This window comes from Macrotis lagotis, chromosome 1, assembly GCF_037893015.1.
Source record: "Macrotis lagotis isolate mMagLag1 chromosome 1, bilby.v1.9.chrom.fasta, whole genome shotgun sequence".
NCBI classification, from domain to species: Eukaryota; Metazoa; Chordata; class Mammalia; order Peramelemorphia; family Peramelidae; genus Macrotis; species Macrotis lagotis.
This window is the reverse complement of record NC_133658.1, coordinates 838,106,105-838,128,488: the sequence shown is the minus strand read 5'-3', so window position 1 is coordinate 838,128,488 and position 22,384 is coordinate 838,106,105. Positions and strand designations below refer to the sequence as shown.

General features: G+C 34.2%; 1 protein-coding gene across 3 annotated transcripts in view; it reads left to right on the top strand.

The window, feature by feature from the left end:
* The window catches only part of LOC141508603 (NACHT, LRR and PYD domains-containing protein 3-like), an 82,168-nt gene that overhangs the window by 23,995 nt on the left and 35,789 nt on the right, over positions 1-22,384 (top strand). For 2 of the 3 annotated variants that reach the window (XM_074217385.1, XM_074217383.1), the window contains exons 3-7: positions 3,249-3,293; positions 4,652-6,281; positions 10,769-10,939; positions 17,765-17,923; positions 19,480-19,638. In XM_074217385.1, coding sequence (XP_074073486.1) covers positions 3,249-3,293; positions 4,652-6,281; positions 10,769-10,939; positions 17,765-17,923; positions 19,480-19,638 — 2,164 coding nt within the window. The remainder of the gene's footprint in view (positions 1-3,248; positions 3,294-4,651; positions 6,282-10,768; positions 10,940-17,764; positions 17,924-19,479; positions 19,639-22,384) is intronic. The other variant, XM_074217384.1, reaches the window with a different exon arrangement.

Sequence of the window (22,384 nt, the reverse complement as noted above, 5' to 3'; positions counted from 1 at the left end):
GGGTAAAAACTTGAGATACACTGCAGACAGATTTAATCAATCCCCTTTGGAATATATACACTTTTCCATTTGTCCACAAGTCCTGACAACTTACAACCTTTTTAGTTTTTCCTTATTTGAATAGAAGTATAGTTATATTTAGATAAGAATTAAATAGATACACATGTGAGAAATCAGCATAAAGATTATTAAATGTATAGAAGTTGTTGATATATTTGAGAGAGCATAAAGAGTGAAGTAAGGAAGAAAGTCAGAAGGCTCACTCACATTTTATAGGAGTCAGAAGGATAGTCATCCATTAGAAAGGAACAGTCAGAGGAGTGGAAGGAAAACTCAAGAGTAAGTCACATTCCAGAAGCAAAGTGAAGAGAGATTATCTAGAAGGGAAATGGTAGTTGGAAGTGTCAAAATCTTCAGGAAGTCAAGTAGAATTAGGATTGAGAAAAAGATATGCCAACAGGCTTAACTTACATATATCCAAGCCTAGCTTCATACCATCCAAACAAAAAGGGTATACACCCATTCTTCCCTCTCTCCATCTATCCATTCATCCATCCACACATTCATATATATACATATATATATATATATGTATATATATATATATATGTGTATGTATATATTTACATGTAAACATATATACTAAGAGGGCCAGTGTAGGAAAAACTGTTCTATAGGATTGCTCCCTAGAGTGGTTTACTGGGTGCTGTGGTTGAGCCATTGGCAAAGTAAGCTCAAGCTGCCTATTGTCACTCAAGAATTCTTTTGTCAGTCATCAGATCTCTGCTCAAGTACAGGACCATAAGAAAACCTCTTTCCCCTCCCATATCTTTTGTTTCCTTTAGAAGTCCTACAATGGTTCTGGTTGGCAGTGGAATTTCATTCCTGTGACAAGTCTGGTAGTCTGCCCTAGACGCTCTTCAAAAGACAAATCACCTGGGTTCAAATCCGGTCTCAAACACTTAATAATTACCTAGCTGTGTGCCCTTGGGCAAGCCACTTAACCCCGTTGCCTAGCAAAAACCTAAAAAAAAAAGACAACTCCCTTTGGTTTCTGTCCTTGCTACCCCATTGTGCCTTCTATACCAAGCCCATTTTCCCCTAGTAAGTGAGGACTCCCATAAAACATAATTTTCTTTTGTTTGTTTGTCATCAGTTTTGTTCTACCCTCTTCATTGTCTCCATGTTAAGATTTCCATGCTATTATCTATCACTGTCAATCCAGGGATACTTAAGAGAGAATTAATTGAATGTTTGAGTGATGCCATCCACTGTCTCCAGGATAACTGGCTCTGTTCTCCTAAGTATCATAGAGTTCTATGTAATAGTTATTGATTCCTATATTTTAAGCCCTTCCTTTAAAATATTATTTTGACTTTAATATTTATTCTGCATGCACCATCTAAAATATCATGTCAGTATTACATATGGTATAATGTGAATAATAGACATAGACAAACAACTCTATATATAATGGATAAATAAGTGGAATCTCATGGGCCCTGGTAAACAGGGCCAGTTGTAATGTAGGACCTGGAATCTCCAAGTAGAGAGAACTTCAAAGACCCTCTAAGCCATACAACCCCTTCTTATTGTTCATAGAATAATCTCAATAATTTAATGAGAACAAATTCTAGCATGGATAGTAATTTATTCTACACAGGAATCCAGGTCTATAGATGGTAGCTCTTCATCTGTTTTAGAAGACATTAAGGTAACTTCCAGGTCCCAGAGCACCTTGTAAACTTTCAAACACTATATAACATTTACTGATATACATGAGTTTGTATATTTGTAATCTTGAGGAAAAGGGATTGTTTTTAGCCTATGAATTTTTAAACACAGAAAAGAGCACAGTGCCAGGCAAATAGCAGCTGCTTAATAAATGTTTGTCCTTCAAAAAGACCATGACATCAGGGATGTGATGCCATGACAAGCACATGAATTGGATTTGAGTGAGGGCAAACTGTGCTAAGTCACCAGCCTCACTTTTTCCTCCAGAACTAACTGGGTTCAGTGGCCAGATATTGATCAGGATGACTGGAGATAAACCTGTATGCTAGGCAATCAGGGTTAAATGACTTGCCCAAGATCACACAGTTAGTAAGTGGCAAGTGTCTGAGGCTGGATTTGAACTCCCATCCTCATGACTTCAAGGTCCACTGCACCACCTAGCAACCCTTGCTTACTTAAAACTTGTTGCTAGATTGATTCCCAGATCCATTATAGTCCTAAAAACTGTTAATTATGGATTAGGGACAGCCTTCTGGGGAAAGGAATGGAGTCTGCCATCAGTAATAGACATTGTCATAGCAGTAGTTATAGGAGGATCCAATATAACCCCACATAATCCCACATAAAAAGAAGACATCAAAAAGAACTGACTGTACTAAATTGAAGAAACTTTAAACCTGAATCTCTGTTGTTTTTCCATCTCAGTTATCATATACCTACTGTATATACACTAAGATACAAAGACAAAAGGGGAACAATCCCTGTCTTCCAGGCCAAATCTTTTCACTTACCTCATAGACTACTTTCTGACTTTGGCACTAACCTTGATTCTGATTCTAATGTTATCATCTATTCCTGGTCCCCAGATCAAGAAGCTGTTTCTTAGTGACCAACAATGACTTGTGTGTTTCTGACCCCTTCCCATTTGTGTCTAGTACAACATGAAAATATATTCACATGTAGACAGAGATTTATATATGTACACAGAACACCCTCTCCTCCCATCTATCTCTCATACAATCTCACATTATATATATAATTCATACATGTATATATTCTACAAGAATATAAGTATATTGTATATACACATATACATATGTATTCACAGTCATCACTTATTATAACCAAATATTTTCCTGAATTTTGACCAAACCAATCTGTGGAACCAGGTTTCTATACCACTGAACTCAGACTAAGGGTTGTAGATAGAGTTGAGACTTCTGAGAGAGGAAGCAATATAGAGTATAGAAACATAACCTCTTGCCAACCCGGGTAACCACAAGACACAGAAGTACAAAGCTAGAATCTATATCATTGTATTTGTGTCAGTCAGCAAGCATTTTTTTGTGGAGTTTGTGGTGCTGAGATCAGCAAATTCCACTCCAACTACTCAGAGTCTCAACTAAAATCAACCCTCTAATGCCATCCTCCAGTTTCATTCCTACTCTCAACACCTAAATATCTCCTTATTCAACAAGTGGATCTCTCATTGTCTTTTTTTTCCTTTCCCACAGAAGATTTTGAATCACTTCAAGTCCCCGTTCTTTCAAATTCCACAGGTAAGTATTCTTTCTCACTCTTAAGATCATTAATGGCTGTCTTGAGCTCCAGGATGGGGAAAAAAAGAAACAAAAAAAATTGTCTCTTGAGATTCTTGAGGGTTGAGAATCCCAGTGATCAATAAGGACAGGGAAAAGCCAGGAGCATGTCCCCATGGTTTCATATTACATAAATTTAGATGCACTTCTATTTTCATAAACTTTTCTTCACACTCTCATACATGCATAGAAGGAACCTGGACAAACTTTTGTTGGGACTATTATAGAAACTTCTGTCAGTGCTTTGCATACCATAGGCATTTAATCAATGTTTATTGAAATGAAAATAAATAGCACCAAAGAAAAGCCTTGATTTGATAACCTGGCAGAGAATTTTGCAAATGCAGCAATTCTGTGATTCTAGCAGAGATCCTTGTCACCAAAGAATTAATACTGATATAAGTTAGTCAGTGAGGAGATCAAAATGGTTTCAACAGAAAGAAAGCTTGTAGGATCCCAAACATTTGGGATCTTCAGAAGAGAACTTCATTAAGTCTGGTAGAATTTGTCTCGTATATTGAAGAAATGATAATGTTTTGAAAGAAAAGAGGAGATGGTTTGTGATAGGCACAAGAAATTTCAATTGTTGACTACTTTGTCTCTGACTATCTTTTATGCCTGAAATTCTCTTCTTCTTCATCCCCCTCTCTATGCTTTCCTGGCTTCCTTAAAGTCTCAGCTAAAATTCCACCTACTGCAAGAAGACTTTCCCAGTGTCTCCTATGTTGTTAGTGTTTTTCTGCTGAGATTATCTCCAATTGATTCTGTTTCTATCTTGTTGTAATAATTATTTGTCTATTATTTCCCTTATTAGATTGTGAGCTTCTTAAGGACAGACTCTTGTCCTCCTTCATATTTCCAGACCTTAGCAGACAATGCAACATAGAGTAGGCAGTTAAGTAGTTGTGGAGTTGAATTTTGACTTGAGTGATTTGACATTAACTAAGTAATAGAGGTTAGGAAGCTCCGGGTACATTTGGGAAAAATTGGAGAAAATAAGAATGGATAAATAAGAAGTCACTGAATTGAGGGATAAGCTTAGTCTTTATCCCATAGACAGAGACATTGAAGACTTTGATCAGGACTGTGCTATCATAAGGTTGTGTTTCAGAAAGGCCACTTAAGGTGCAAGCAGGATTTGGAGGCTTCCCTTGGACACCAGCTGATGTGAGGTGAGGGCAGAAGCAAGGGTAGCATTTTACCTCCATGTGGACTCTGGGAACAATGATGCCCAAATCATTACCTCAGGGATTTATTCCAAAGATAACCCAGCAGATTTAATATTGAATATCTCTGTTCTATTTTCATTATGACTTTAGATGAAAGAAATAAGTACCAAGAACGAATGAAAAAGAAATTTCAGCTCATGAAAGACAGAAACTCCCGTCCTGGAGAGCATGAACTATTTCATCACCGATTCACAGAGCTTCTGCTTCTTCAGGAATTCCATTACAAGGAGCAGAAGCATCAACTAATAATTCATAGAAGGAAACATACTAAGGACACATTGGAGCAAGAACCTTTTACAGATCTTTCAGGTTTGTTTGACCCTGATCGAAAGACAGGTATCCAACCACACACTGTTGTGCTGCAAGGGGCTGCTGGTATTGGGAAGTCCACCCTGGTCATCAAAGTGATGTTGGACTGGGCCGAAGGAAAACTCTATGAGAAGATGTTCAACTATATTTTCTATCTCACTTGCAGAGAACTGAACTCATTACGAGATAAAGTAATCAGTCTTGCTGATTTCATTGCTAATGAGTGGCCTGGCCCACAGGCTCCTATAGCAGAGATAATGTCACAGCCAGAGAAACTTCTGTTCATCATTGATGGTTTAGATGAATTGAAATTCCCTTGCAATGAGCACAGATATGATCTATGCAAAGATTGGAAAGAGCAGAAGCCAGTGCCCATTCTGCTGAGCAGTTTACTACGGAAAACCTTGCTCCCTGAAGCCTATTTGCTACTCACTACAAAACTCACTGCTCTGGGGAAATTTAGTCCTTTGTTAGAGAACGCAAGTCATGTGGAGATCCTGGGCTTCTCTGTGGAGCATAGGAAGGAGTATTTCTGCAAATTTTTTAGAGATGAAAATTTAGGTAAAGAAGCCTTTAATTTAGTAGAAGGCAATGCCACACTCTTCACCATGTGTTCTATTCCCCTGATGAACTGGATTGTCTGCACTTGCATGAAACAACAAGAGGAGAGAGGACGAGGTCTCATCCAGGCTTTGAAAACAACCACTTCCCTATACATGAGTTATCTTTCAAATTTAATCATATGTGATGATAAGAAATTCATATCTCAGCACTTGAGGGGCCTTTGTCACTTGGCTGCTGAGGGGATCTGGGGAAAGAAATTGCTATTTGAGGAGGAGGACTTGAGGAGACATGACTTAGAAGCAGCTGATGTCTCTGCCTTCTTAGACATGAGCATTTTTCAGAAAGACGGTGATTGTGAAAACTGCTACAGCTTCATTCACTTGAGTTTCCAAGAGTTTTTTGCTGCCTTGTTCTATGTAATGAGCACAGACAAAGAAGGGGTGAAAAATCCTGATTCCTCCATTCCAGATGTCAAAATACTTTTGGAGCAGTATAGTGGAAATGATGCCAACTTTGTGGTCCTGGTGGTGCGCTTCCTGTTTGGTTTCCTAAATGCAGAGACAGCAAGAGAGCTAGAGAGGAAATTTGGATGTAGTATGTCACCAGAAATCAAGTCCCAATTACTTCTTTGGATTAAGGGAGAAACTAAAAGCCATAAAAAATCCCAGTTTTCTAATAGTAATTTACCAGAATGGTATTCTTATTTATATGAGACTCAAGATGCTGAATTTGTAACACAGGCACTAGTGAACATCAAAGAATTCAAAATAAAAGTTTACCAACAGAGTGATGCTCTGAGCGCACTTTTCTGCATCAAGCACTGTCCTGGGGTACAGAGAATTTTCTTGTGAGTATCTTCTTTTCTTATGTCTTGAAACCTTTCCTAGACTTTTTACAGACAGATGGAACTATGGATCTTTCTTATGAGGGAGTCCAGTATTCACTTTTTAAGTTTGGACATTTGTTCCATCCAGATTCTCAACCTAACTTTTCTTTACTTGGGGACACAGAATTTTGGAACAAAGGGTCTAACACTAGGCACTGTGGGACTTGACCTTTCCTTGTGCCTGTGTAGAAAACTAAGGTGATGTTCTTTTCTACCATTTATGTTTCAACTCCATTAAAAGAATACCAATTGTATTAGTGTTGTTTAAGTTGTATTTGGCAGTGAAGAGATCTCTGAAAATTGATACTGTATTTTTCACTACTTCCAGGAAAATAAAAGGATAAAATTTGTACACACATTTCTATATCCAACTGAGATGAATTAAAGAATATTCTGTTCAGGTACCTGAGGTTCTGCAGAGAGAAGAGAAGGACAAAGAGCTGAGGGGGGAGGGTGTGGGGGTGGAGTTATACAAGTTTCCAGGTTTGTGGTACAGGAAAAAATCCCATTCCTAGGATGAGCTACAAATGTTCCTTCTCTTTTAGAAGTTCTTGGACAGTGATTGGAAGGGAAGTTAATGGCATTGTGGTACCAGTTTTCAGCTTTGAAATCTTCAAGAATGACCCACATTGAGGAGGGAAAAGCAGGAAGAAGGGAAGGGAAAGAGAGTAGGTCTCACCTACTTTGAACTTCTTGGTGATAGGATCCTGCTTTTCATGTTCTTGGTTGAATCCTTTCCCCTTGCACTCCCTTCTACATTAAAAAAAAACAAAAACAAATGTGCTCATGCTTGTTCATGGCAGAAATTCTGATTGACTTTCAGTCTCCTCAGCCAAGCTCTAGACAATAAATGTTTCTCTGTAAGTGGAGGGAACAGGTTAATATTCACTCAGGGACTTTGGTTCAGTATTTCACACATTGGAGTCTCTTGAACATGTGAGACGGCTAAGCAGGAAATTGTTTTCAAACTAGAATAAATCTTGGCAATGCATTTAAAGCTATCTTTTTTTTTTAGGGAGTGGGAGGGAAAAGGTTAACATTAGTAGTTTTTGCCTGGCAACATCATAAGAAACAGAGAGGTACTACAGTGGATAGACTTGTAATGAATGCAATTTTGGGGAGATAGCAGTTCCATGGTAATTAATAATCAATCAATACATTAAAGCTAGTAAATAATTAATAGATTGAGGTCAGTGATTCTCCTGGAAGTCAAACCCTTCATCCATCCCCTTTAGGGACCATCCATTGTTTAAATAACCCTGGAAGACAGGGTGTTGCTGATAGTTGCTAATCAACTCTCATTGGTTAATAATTAATGAAAGAATGCATATTAAAATGCATTATTCTAGTGAGGGACTGGTGGACAGAAATGATCATTTCATTCTTCGACAATGAGACTCATCTATATCTGGATCACACTAGCCTCAAGTGTATCTAGGAAAAAAGGGATCTACCTCCACTTAGACTACTTATGGAGTTATACAATGGACTTGAATTTAGATTTTCTTCACACTTTAATCAAAACAAAGTTTTCCAAGTTGGATGATGTCCTGCCCAAGATTGAGGAGAATGTTAATCCAGTTTCATCACCCTTCCCATGGACTAGGCTTGGATGAGGAAATAGAAAGAAGGAAAAAACTAGATTTCCCATGCCCCCCCATGTTATTTGATTATTAATATTTACTTCTCTCAGAGATAAAGGAGTCAAAAATATATGAGAGGAAGTGTGTCATCACACATTCAATAGCCTTTTGAACTTGTGGATAAGTCACTTCCTATCTCAGTTTTCTCATCTGTGAAATGGAGATGATAGCATGTGACATCTAGGGTTATGAGGATAAAGGAGATAAAGTTTGTAAAGCGCTTTGTGAACCTTAAAGCATTACATAAATACCATATTTATTTTATTTTATGAATAACAATGGAAAAAGAATTAGCTCCCATTATTTGAAAATGATATGGTGTAGTGAAGCAGATATTAGGCATTATGGGGGCCAGCTGTGTAGGAGCTCCAGTGCTGGGACCAGAAGAGGAACTTTTGTATAAAAGCAGACAGAATTCTATGTTCTTCTTAGGCTTTGGATTGGATAGAAAAGTTAGGTGTACTTGATGAGATAGAGCTAAATGACTTTTCCATTCTTGTCTTTTGACATAAATAATTTAATGCCAAATACAATACTTTGTCTCATACATTTTGGAGGTATGAGAGTCTGGAAAGGAAGGAAAGTTAAAATCTCAGTTATTTAAAATTTGGAATTGCTCAAGAAGGAATGAGGTTAAGTTCTACTGATGTAAAGAGATCAAGTTATGAGAAAAAAAGTGAGATAGGACTAGAGCAAAGATACCTCTGGATATATATATATACATATATGTTGCTGGCAGAGGGAGAAGAGTATACCTGTAGGTAAAAAGAGGAACAATAAGGGGCAGGATAAATAACAAAGACATCAAATAAGATTGGATCCTAGAATGGAGTTTCTGTTTTGCCTTTTATTAACTGTATGACTTTGGATGAGTTCTCTTCTCATAATAATTTTTCTTTTTTTTTAAAAAATGCTTCCAATGCTTCTTTTATCAAAAGTTGGTGTTTTTTCCCATTGACAATTAGACTTTCATTTACAGGATATGTCAACTTCAGTTGAATTTTAAACTTTTTTTGCTTTTTGAATGATCTTATTCTTTTCCTTTCTGTATCTTTTTGTGAGCCCTAAATAGTCTTATGTTATACAAATTTCATATCTTATATGTTTCAAGAAATTTGTCTTGGACAATTGCAAATCCCACACATACACACATTTTACTTGTTAAATTTAATGACTAACAACTTGGGGTTTTCATCATAGGACTTTTTCCAAGAATTGATCTATAAAGTTTTGATTGTGACTTTGTTTTCTGTATTCTCAAATTAGTAGTTTTCTTGTGTTTTTCTTTGCATTCTAGTCTACACATATTTTGAGTCATGTTGTTCTTGGAGTTCGATCAACCTTAAATTTTGTCTACTCATACTGTGTTTGAGGTCATCATATTTTACTTATACATAAAATGTGGGTTTTTAATGTTATTTTTTCTCTTTCTTCCATATTTGCCTTTATTTCCTTCTATCTGTTACCCATCTGTTGTTTTCTTATTTACTTCTTTGGAAAGAATCATGCCTGGATTCAACTTTTTCGTTTGTAAAAATTATTTCTGCTGGGGAAATCACAGTATATAATTTTTATGTCTTTCTTGAACCATTAACATCCTTCTCTGTTTCCATGCTCTCTTAGAAATCTATCCCATTAGGTGTTGCTTTAGTTTCCTATTTTGCCTTATAAATTCAGGCATTTTTAGACTCATTTGCATGTTGTGGGGTTCATTTTCATTTCTGTCTTAATATCTACTATACTGATTTAACTACTCATGCTTAAGGTTTCTGAGTTCTTTTCCTCTTAAGATATTCAGTTTCAGTCATTTTGTCTTATATTCGCCTAGCACTTTCTGACTTCTTTATCATTGATAGTGGATTTCAATTATTTGCTATTCACTAAGTACACAGCATTAGGCTAGACTCTGGAAACACAAAGGAAATGCTGGCAAGGAGACTGAATTCTGTCCTTTTAGTATCCTCAGTTTCTTTTCACATTGCACTCCTCCAAATGTTCTTAAAATCCTGAGAATCTTTTTGAAGAGGCATAACTTGTAAGACTGAGCTCCCAATACAATCAGAGTAAAATTAAAACTAAAGTTGATTTAGAAAGGGTAAATAGCAACAAATGAAGCCTGAGAAGTGGTGGAGAAAGTTTAGAAAAATAGTCTTACCTCTTTATTTTGATAAAGGTTGGGAAGGTTATGGTCAGAATATATTCATATGAGCCTCAAGAATTTAATTAATCTCTTTTAGCCCAACTGGGGGTACCATTGCCTTTCTACTGGTGTTCTCTGAGAATTACTGTCCATGAGCTTATCCCAACAGCAATTTCCCATTACCAATTCCCCATTAATTGTGTCTTAGAGAAAGTTCTTAGTATACTTAGGTCTCCTCTTTTCCTGAAAGCCTGAGTCACTATAAATTCTGGGTCACTGTCAATGTCAGATATTTCTTTCCTTAAGTCAGATTTTTCCTACTCTACTTAGCATAACTAATCTTTTCATTGGTCTCAGCATTGCCACTGAGTATGTGGAGGATGAAATAAGAAGGACAAAGGGAAAAATTGGGAAGAAAGAGAGGGTGGAATGAAGGCTGATGGAAATGACAATGACTAGTACTTGAATTTGTCTCGGATACACCAGCCTTCAGATTCCCAAGCATCTAATACCACATATTCTACTCTCCCTGAGAATTATTACACAATGCTATTGGACCTTTTCATTTTTCCATACAGCACAGTTCCATACATTAATACTGGGGAGAAACTTAAATGCCATTGATACCCATAGTAAATTTTTTTCTCTAACTTTTCTCTTTCTAGTTCTTATCCTTGTGGTGTACCTGCTTATGTTTGGCAAGATTTCTTCTCTGCAGTCAACAGTAATCATTACTTGAAAGAACTCAAGCTGTCCTGGATTGAATTTGATAATTCTTCTATAGAAAATCTTTGTGTGAAACTAAGAAATCCAAACTGTACCCTGGAAAAATTGACGTAAGTCAAAGCTGATTCCATAGCTGGGGTGGGGAAAGTATGAGTAGGGAAAGTGAAGTAAAGTGAGGAAAATGTGAAAAATAAGGTACTAGAAGGAAAAGAAATGATAGCCCAGAATCCAAATGAGTGGAAAAAGAGGACAATGAAGAATTGGGAAGAAGAAATAGGGGAATTGATATTGTCTAGAAATACTAGTTATAACAATAAGTAAAAGAAATAAAATTAAGGATACACATATTAACAAAGTGAACGTAAAATCTCTCCATTTAGAGATAACATGATGCTATACCAAGAAAACCCCAGAAATTCAGTGAAGGAGCTAATTGATAGTAAGATCATAGATCTAGCACTGTAAATTACTTTAGAGTCCATCTAGTACAACCCTCTCATTTTCCAGATGCAGATCCATTGACATTAGGTAACTTTCCTAAGGTACTAATTAAAACCAAGGTCATCTGACTACAAATTCAATGTACTTTCTCCTGTAGCATGTATGTGTATACCCCTATACATAATGAAAAAACCATCAGATTCAACATGTATAGGCAGAGCACTAGACTTGGAGCAAGGAAGATCTAGGTTCAATTTTGACCTCAAATAGAGCCTTTGATAAGTCATTTAGCCTCCCTATGCCTCAGCTTCTTCAACTGTAAAACGAAGGGGATAGACTTCAAAGTCTCTTCCTGCTCTAAATTTGCAGAATTCATAAATCCCCTCCCTCTAGTACTCACTCTTCCTCCCACTGTTCCCTTTCCTATTAAGGAAACCATCATTCTTTCAGGTACAGAGGTTTGCAATCCTAGGGTCATCCTTCTTTGTTCTTCATCATTTTCTTTATGCAATCAATTATTAGGTATTATTGATTCTATCTGCACAATATCTTTCACATCCCTCCCTTCTTTTCTATTCACATGTCTAATCCTAAATCAAACCCTTATCACCTCTCACTTAAATTACTGAAACTGACTCCAAGTTGATTTCCCTTCTTTGAGTATGCATGTGTGCATGTATGTTTGTTTATATGTAGGTGTGTATATGTATAGCATATATATCTATGTATATGAAAACATTCTAGAAAATTCTATCTATATGTATACATTTACTCATATATACATCAATCTCTTCATGTGTGCATGTATGCATATATAAATAAATAAATATACACATGTACATTTTTGATATTTTCTGCTTTTCATTATTTAAATTAAATATAGATAAGTGTACAAGCATTTATTAAAGACCTTTGTAATAGACACTGTGCAAGGTACTAGAGATAAAAAACAAGAATGCAACAGTCTGCCCTTAAAGATCTTTTCTATCTAAAATTTACATGAGTATAGATAGAATATAAGGGCTTTAATAGCAGTTGAATAATTCATTTTTGTTTTTGTATCTCTCTAGCATTTAGTACAGAACCTGTTAGTAAATGAAAATATGTTGATTGATCAAAATTCATTCAAAATGACAAAAAAGCAGAAGAAATCTGGAAGCTAACAAAAAATTTATATTCACATATATATTTATATATATATACAACTTTTTTATTAATATGAGTTTTTACATAAATTTATATAAATGGAACTTTTATAGAAATAAAAGGAAACATAAAGAAATGGAGAGATATTAAAATGAAAAATGATCTTTTAATTTCTGTGTTTTGTGTCATGCCAATCAAATTACCAAGGAAATATTTTATAGAATCAGATAAAAATGATAACAGAATTCATTTGGATAATTGAAAATTTCAATCTCAAAGGAAAATATACGCAAAAGTAAAAATAAGATATTATTAGAGCTTAGACTCCATCATAAAGCAGAAAAGATACCAAACTTCTTTGGTAGTAGTTAAAACAGAGAAGTAGATAAGAAAAAGAGCCAAGATAAAAAATAAACAGAAATTTAAAATAGTATCCCACTGTCAGATAAATCCAAGTAAAAAATTTAAAAGGGAAGTGATTTCCTTTTCAATATGTTCAGTCATGAAAACTTCAAAAAGCAGTTTGATAGACATTCAATTTCAATTCTACTACCATGTACCAGAAAGAAGCTCAAAATGGATTAGAAGAACTAAATATAAAAATTCACATCAAAAAATTAACCAAATGAGAACAAAATCAGGTACCCTCCATAACCATGTGTAGGGCAATTTCTTAAATAAGAGGAGAAAAGCTCATAAAATATGAAAGAGACAACATTAGTCATATAATTAATTTCTACTCCTTCCTTCTCCAAACCTCTAGAAACTTGAAATCTCGTCCTAGAACTCTTCTTAATCTTAATAAGCCAGCTTTGGCCTTATTATGCTTTGTTCTATACACAACACTTCTCACATATCTCCACCCAAACTCCAGACAGTTGTATTGCATCACTTACCTCTTTTCCATCTCTCCTTTTTCTGTTGTTTCCCCCTATTTAAAATGTAAGACCTTAAAGGAACTGACTAGTTTGTTTTTATTGTATGCCTAGCATTTATGCTAGATACACACAAACAAAAATGAACCAGTCCCTGTCAATAAATAATTCTAACCATTTAGAAATTCCTTAAATATTTTAATTGTCTACCTATCTATCAAAATAAAAGCAAAAAATAGTATAGAAAATATTTCATTAAATATCACTGATAGGGCAGCTAGGTGTCACAATGGATAGAATACCAGCCCTGGATTCAAGAGGACCTGAGTTCAAATCTAGCATCAGACAATTAAAAATTACCTAGCTGTGTGATCTTGGGAAAGTCACTTAATCCCATTTCCTTGCAACCCTTCCCAAATATTAATGATAAATGTCTGATATCCTAAATTTATTTATAATTAACTTAAAAGATAAATTGTATAATAAATAGGAATAAAAATGGCAAACAATAAATGGTCACATGAAAACATGATCTGAATCACTAATAGTAAGAGAAATATAAATTAAAACCATTCAGGTTTTATTTTATAATATACAAATTGATAAAGATGACCAAAAACTGACATGACAAAAATCTTGGAGATACTGTGTAAATATAGAAACACTAATATTTTCTTGACAGGATGATGAATTGACCCAGCTATCCTTGGTATTCATTTAGAAATATGCCAAAAAAATAGAAATTGTCTATGTCTGATAAAAATCAATTCATCAAATTATATACTAAAAAATTGATCATTTAGAGGTAACAGAAATATTTGCAAAAATATAAAATGCACAGATTAACAAAAACATATAATATTTCAGTAATGCATTGTCAATAAAAACAATTTCCACAAGCCATAAATAAGATTTCAAAATAAAACTAAACTTCAAGAACTGATGTATACACAAGTGAATTTCATCAATTATTCAAAGAACAGTTAATTCCTGTAATAGATAAAATATTTGCAATAATAACAAAAGGCAAAATTCCATTCTCTTTCTTTAATATAAATAGGGTCCTGATAAGTAAACCAGGGAGAAACAAAGCAAATACAGCAATATAAAGTCTATTAACCTTAATGGTTAATGACATAAAAAATGACAAATGATGTATCATTCAGAAGGTTATAATAATATGTCATAAAATTACACAGTATGACCAAAACTGGTTCAACATATGAAAGCCTATAAATATAAAAAGTCACATTAATAATAAAGATAGTAATATAAGAATAATCAATAGATGCTGGAAAATCTTTTTAATAAATCATGTATTTTTTTTATTAAAAACTAGAAATAATAGTAATCAATAAACTATTGCTTAATATATTAAACTGTCTTTAAATCAAAGAAAAAATTATATTCAGTGGAGATTTATTTCTAATAAGATCAGGATACAACAAGGTAAAACAGCATCACTAATATTTAGCATAGTGCAACAATAATGGAACTGAAGAGATTAAGGGTATGCAAAGAGAAAACAAAATTATCCCCTTTGTCAATGATATGATGGTATACTTGTAGAACTCTAAAGAGTCAATTGATCACTGAAGAATCAAATAGTAATTGAAATAATAACTTCAGCAAAATTATAGTATATAAGATATAAACCTATAAATTATCATTCCTCTAAAAAGCCAACAAAATACACAGAAAGAGCTAAAAGAAAAATACATACAAATAGCTATAGAATCTATAAAATATTGACAATATATCTACCAAGGTCCACAAAGAGACACTGTGAATCTCACTTTGTTGAAATAATGGATGACTTATATAATTAGAGAAATAATTATATTTTTCATTTATGGGCCAGACTAATAAATTTAAAAATGACAACCTAAGTCTTCTTATTAAATGACATGCAATTCAAGGTCCTGAAATATTTTTAATGATGTAGGAAAAAATAAGAAAGTTCATACAGAAGAGCAAAAGATCAAGAATGTCCTCCTATTTATATTTTATAAATTTTTTTATATTTTATAAATATTTATATATATAATATAAATATATATAAATAAATATATATAAAATATAAATCAAAAAACAATTTTTTGTAAAGAAGAAAATCATCAATCAATCTAACAGATCAGATATATAACATAAAGAAACAAACATAAGGGGATAACGTTGATAAAAACCTCAAAACCTTAGTTGTTTGGGAGAACTCAGTAAAAAAAAAAAAACTGCCAGGAACCTGCATAGCATAAGCTCCATGCAGATATATGGTCTAATATAAATATTCAAATCCTAAATTAGAGGTTTAAAGAAAAAAACTACACTTCAGTTCTATGGAAAGATGAATAGTTCATGATTAAAAAAGTGAAAGGAAAACTGACAGTTTTAATTATCTAAAATTAAGTCTTTTGCACAAATCTAATATAATAGGAATTCAAAAAGCAGAGAGGTAACTGGAAAAATATTTGCATTGTTTGTCTGCTAAAAGCCTTGTGCTCATTATATCTAAGGAATTGTTTCAAACATATGACTTAAAGTTATTCTGCATTAAATAATTGATTAAAAGATATAAACAAGCAATTTTCAAAAGAAGTTTGCAAACATGAAAAATGGTTGAAATGAATGGAAGCAAAAATGAAAAATGAGTGCAAAAATCCTATAAATCAGTAATAATTAGAAAAATGAAAATTAAAGCATCTTTGAGGTTTTATCTCACACCCATTAGACTGACAAAGATAACAAAAGAGGAAATGACAAATGTAGTCACCATGGGAAAACAGGTACACCAATGTGCCTTTCAAGGAGCTGTGACTGGTCCACTCATTCTGGAAAATTGTGAAACTATGCCTTATTTTGCACAATACTTTAAATGTGAAAGATCCTTATATGTATCTAATCTTTGACACATTTATATTACTGCTAAAATTATAATATCTTAGAAAAGGGTCTAGAAAAAGATGGGGAAAAAGTAAAGGGAGCTATATAGCAAAATATATTTTAGCAGCTCTTTTTGTGGTAACTAAAAATTGGAAATTCAGTTGTCCTTCAAATAGGAAATGACAAAACAAGTTGTAGTAATATGAATCAAATGGAATTTTCTTGTGACATATCAAGTGATGGAATGGACAGTTTCAGAGGCAATTGGGAAGGACTGTGTACTAACAGGAAACAAAGTGAGCAGAATTAGGAGAACAATTTATACAATTTATACAAAATTTATACAAAAATAATTGAAATGTGGGTCCAAGGGAATGAAAAAATATGCCCATCACCTCTAAAAATGCAAGAATAAACAAAAATTTTTGAACATAGCAATGTCATAATTTGAAGCATATTAATATATCAAATTTTGTCAGATATGCAGCTATGTATTAGGGGCACTATTGGAAAGAGATTTGCTTTTCTTTTTCCCCATTTTGGTGGGGACCAAGGAGCATAGTATCCATCAGTTAGAGAATAGGTATAGAAATTTTTAACATATGTACATAAGGTAATACCACTTCATATATAAAATGCTGAATATAAAGCCTACAAGAAGCATGGAAAGAATTAACTGAACTAATGCAAAACAAAGTAAACCAGGAAACCAATGAATAGCTTGACTTCAACTATAAAATGAAAGGAAAAAGGGAAAATGTTGTAATATGATTATAATCAAGTATTGCCAATGATAGAAGATAAAAGAATATAAGTCCCTGTCTTCATTTGTCATGGTAGAAGGACTGGAGTTGTATTATGCTGTATATAGCATCAGATTTATCTCATATGTTGGCAAGATTTGCTGAAATTTTTCCCGTTTTTTTATTTGTTTAAGGAATAGACCTAAGAAGTAGAAGATGGATTCATACACATGCATACATACATGCATACATATCTATATATCTACATATAGAAAGTTGTGTATGTTATTAAAAAAAAAGGGATTCTAGCCTGGTGCACTGTTGCAGTGGAGAAATGCAAAAGATATTGAGTGGTAATTCAGTATGGCAATTCTGTCAAAAATGAGGAATTGAAATGAATTCCTCTATACTTTCCTACCTTATGATTCCTAATAATTCCTAATTTACATCAATTTTTCGTGATAGACCCAATGTAACACAGGCATGAGGATCAAAATGAGAAAAATAGATTGGTAGATTAGGAAATAGTAATTTTTAAGGAAACAAAATGATATGGTTATTAATTGTTCATTTTTATTAATTTTATTAATTTTATTATTTAATTTTAATATATTATTTTATTATATTATGTTCTATCATATCATAACATATATCATATTGTATTATAATTTATTTGTTATATTATTATGAATTATGAATTAATTAATTATTATTATTGATTATTAACTTAGAAAAGAGATAGTAGAAAATAGTGTCTATAAAGGAATGGAGGCTCAGAGCTAGGTCCTTTCCAGAAAGAAAAGTCCTGAAGAAATAATTCACTTAACCTGTGGTTTTATGTCTCCTACAGTTTGGAAGGCCTAAAGATAACTGATTTGGACTGTCAGTGTCTCTTCTCTGCTCTCAATATGAAAAGCCTGTACTTGCATGGTATTTCCTTTGTGGAAGGTGACTTGAACTTGCCATATGAGACCCTGAAAAAAGAGAACTGTCAATTACAGACACTAAGGTGAGTCTCCATAAGTAACCCTTCTAATAACTTATTCAAGGGAGTGGTCCCTTCTTTCTGATATCTTATCGAAACTTCTTTGACCTTCCCTTGATGTAGCCCCATGAATTGATTAAGGTTCCCCCATATATTGCCTTTTCCCCTGTTTCTTGTGCTAACTAGAAGAGTTTAGTTCTGCTAAGAGAAAGTTGAATTGCACTGATAGGCAATAAATGGGGTGGGGGAGGGAGAGGAATAACCACTATTTCAGTGAATGAATGCTATTGAAAGGATTCCTTTTTGTGGAGGAAGAGTCTCCTTTCTACTCTTTAACCTTTTTCACCTATACGGTCTGTAAAATTAGTGGCTTCATAACCCACTATCTTCATAGCCCTCTGATGGATTTGGATCACTGCCTAAGGACAGCAGGAGCAGAGCTGTCTTCACTATTGACCCTATGCCTCTTATCTCAGTTAAACTGTTGGTGAAGGTGATAGAGGTGTTGAAGAATCATGGCACTGACCCCAGCCTTTGTAAAGACAATGATTGTAAAGTCAGGGAGGAGTTAGTAGTCTATTTTGTCCAGAACAGAGAACATGAATGAACAAGGATAAGATGGGGAAAGAATTATTCATATGATATAGATATAGATATAGATATAGATATAGATATAGATATAGATATAGATAGATATAGATATAGATATAGATATAGATAGATATAGATATAGATATAGATGTAGATGTAGATGTAGATGTAGATATAGATATAGATATAGATATAGATATAGAGATATAGATATAGATATAGATGTAGATGTAGATATAGATATAGATATAGATATAGATATAGATATAGATATAGATATAGATATAGATATAGATATAGATATAGATATAGATATAGATATAGATATAGATATAGATATATACACACATACTTTTTTTTACTTCTACCTTACAAGATTGGCTTATTTTGAGTTTATTGCACACACACACACACACATCTTTTTACACAAATTGTTGTCTTGAAAAACCATCCTGTACTTATATAGTTGACTTTTTTGAACCTTGTTAATCAATACATGCTCAAATTTTGTTAGGCATGCACATGTTGCTTCTTGATCTTTTATTTGAAGGGCCCCTTTATTTGAGGCCCCATTTTGAGGCAATTGTCCCTCTCCAGGCATATGACAAATCTTCCATTCTTCCATGTCATGTCTAATTTTAGCAACAATTCAATCTACCCATTATTTTGTTAATTTTGGGGATTCTTCACCAGGGAGTTTCTTATTTTAGTAAAATCAAAGGTCCAGTCCTATCTTTGACCCTATCCAATATATAGCAAATATAAAATTGTAGGGACACATGGGGATCTGAGTGAAAAGGAATGTGTAGTTTATTGGGTAGGTGGTATTTCCAAGCAATTGAAAACAATGAGAATAGAATTAGATTTATTGAGTATGGTAATTCTAAATGAACTATGAAATTGAATTCTTTCCCATTGACAAATGGGGAATGAATGAATCCTGGAGAATGTAATTGATCATGTTTTCTCTGGTTTTCTGTCTCCTTCAGAATAACTCACTCTCAGAGACTTGGTGGTTATGTTAAGAATTTTTTCTCTATTGAGAACCTTCAAAATTTGGACATGAGTTTTACTTGGCTTGAGGAGCGTGAAATAGAGGTTCTGTGTAAAGTCTTTACAAAACATGACTGTAAACTACAGGCACTAAGGTAAGCCTCTGAATTTTGTTTTTAGATTTTTCAAGGCAATAGGGCTAAGCGGCTTGCCAAAGGCCACACGGCTAGGTAATTATTAAGTGTCTGAGGTTGGATTTGAACCCAGGTACTCCTGACTCCAAGGCTGGTGCTCTATTCACTGCACTACCTAGCCACCCTGAATTTTCTATTCAATTAATATCTTAGGTTTGCTGGTCAAAGGGGAAAGTAAGGATGGAAGGAGAAGCTTAAGTTTGGGGAGAGAGATTGAAAACTCCATTCTTCAGGACAGTTTAGGGATCAAGGTCTCATACATTTTCATTGCTGTAGTGGTTGTGGTTCTTTGAGAAACTGACCAGAAAGTAATTTGTAATGAGTTTTTAAATTTATTATTTTTAAATTATTTTAAAAAATTATTTCTGAGAGGCCCAGTTGAAGCATCCCTTAATCCCAGTACATCAACTGGTAACCATTTTCTCTCTCACACCTTGTCCCTGCTACTTTTTAGGTGGATTTTGACCCTCCCCCGGACCTGTTTTTTCTCACATTTACCCCCCCTTCCCCACCCAGGGTACTTAATCCCTTGTTAAGTGAAGCACCAATTAAGTCAAACCCTGATCTCTTTAAATAGAAGAATCTTAAAGCTCTATAAATTCTAGGAATCTCTGAAAGATCTCACCTGAGAACTTTATAAATGATTGTTAATTATGGGAGACACTGACTCAGGACCACCCAGTTTATGATGCCCTCATTAGATAAAAGTGCCAAGCTTTCTCAGCACAGCAGATTTAAAGTGGGTCAAAAACTAATGAGAGACTTAAATTTAAAGTTAACACCCCTGCTTTTCATCATGGCTTTTTGTCTCAAACATAGTGATGTGATCTTGGACTTCTTCAATGGAAAGACTCAGCTATACCCATATGCTTTAAGTGCTTTAAGTCCAGTCTCTTCAATTATATTCAATCTTTTAATTATCCTAAGACAAATAAAGTTCTCAAGAATTAGAAGTGTTATATCTTCCCTTTTAGGGTAGTATGCAATTTGATGGCCACGACCAACATTTGTTTTGTTTTGTGTTGTTTTTTCCTTCCATTTTTCATTTACCTTTTTATTCAACTCTTGAGGTGTGTATTTGGCAATTGAATTCTCTGTTCAGTTCTGGTCTTTGTATCAGGAAATTATGGAAGTCCTCTATTTCATTGAACATCCATCTTTTCCCCTGATAATATATGCTGAATTTTTCAAGGTAGTACATTCTGGTCATAATCCCAGGTTCTTTGCTTTCCAATATATGGGATTCCATGCTTTCCAGTCCTTCAGTCTTGAGGCTGATAGGTCCTGTTTGAGTCTGGTTGTGTTTCCTTTATAGTTGAATTGTTTTATTTTTGCTGGTTTCAATATTCTCTATTTGAGAGTTCTGGAATTTAGTTATAAAAGCCTTTGAAGTTTTTATCCTGGGGTCTTTTTCTGGAGGGTTTCTGTGTATTCTGTCAATGGTTATATTGTATTCTTACTCTAGCAGATTTGGACCATTTTCCTTCATAATTTCCTGCATCATGTTTCCCAAGTTCTATTTTTGATCTAGAGTTTCTAGTAGTCCTATGATTCATAAATTATCTTTCCTGGATCTCTTTTCCAGGTTGTTCATTTTCCTAAAAGGTACTTTACATTTTCTTGAATGTTTTCAAACTTTTTATTTTGCTTCATGGAATCTTGTAGTCTCATAGATTCATTGGTTTCTATTTCTTCAATTCTAATTTTTAGGGTTTTATTTTCTTCAATTACCTTTTGTGTTTTCTTTCTAAAAATGTTGAATTTTCTGGTCAATTTTTCATAATTTTCCTGCATTACTCTCATTTCTTTTTTCCATTTTTCTTCTTCCTCTCTTCTTTGGTTTTTAAATTCTTTTCTAAGCCCTTCAATGAACTTTTGTATTTGAGTCCAATTTATAGACTTTTGATACTTCACTTGTGAGTGATTCTTCACTGATTTCTTCTTCAGACATGCCATTGTTTTCATCTTTGTAAAATAGTTTTCTTTGGTGAGTACTCTTTTAACTTTTTTGCTCATCTTTGTTGCTTTAGCTCTGCTCCTGGGCTATAGGGACATAGATCCTTAGGATATAGAGTATATAGATCTAAGTTTTTTTGTTGTTGTTGTTGGGACTGGAGCCTGAGCCATGGCTTACTGTTGGCCTATGCAGCCCAGATCTTGCCTTTGCAGAGGTTTGTTTCCTCTTTTATGTCCAGGCACTGTCTTAGCAGTAGTTTGTTCCCCACCCAGTCCTGTCTTTTGCCCTGGTGTTCCCATGGTTCAGAATTGTTTGGGATTGGGATCCTCCCCCGCTGGTTTACTACTCAGCCGCTGGAACTTCTGCTGTTGTCAAGCTGTCAGGACCTGGATTAAACTGTGGCTAAAAGCCTACTGCTTACTTTCCTACTCTTCTGCCTCCTGGGCTTTACTTCCCCTTTTCTCCCTAAGAGACAGACCTTCACTGAAGATCTTCCATGATGTCTGCCATTGAAAACTTCTTTGAATCTTCTCTTTTTCTTGGGATCTTGGTAGCTTGAATCTCAGAACAGAATCTCATTTATCTTTGCTAGGGAAAAGTTCCATTAGCTTCACTCTGCCATCTTGGCTCGCCCCAGAAGTCCTTGAGCAATTGACATTTCCCAATTGTTTAGATATGATTTTATTTGTGTGAAAGTGTTTTATAGTTGTTTTCATATAGGTTCTGAGTTTGCTTTGGCAGGTTGGTTCC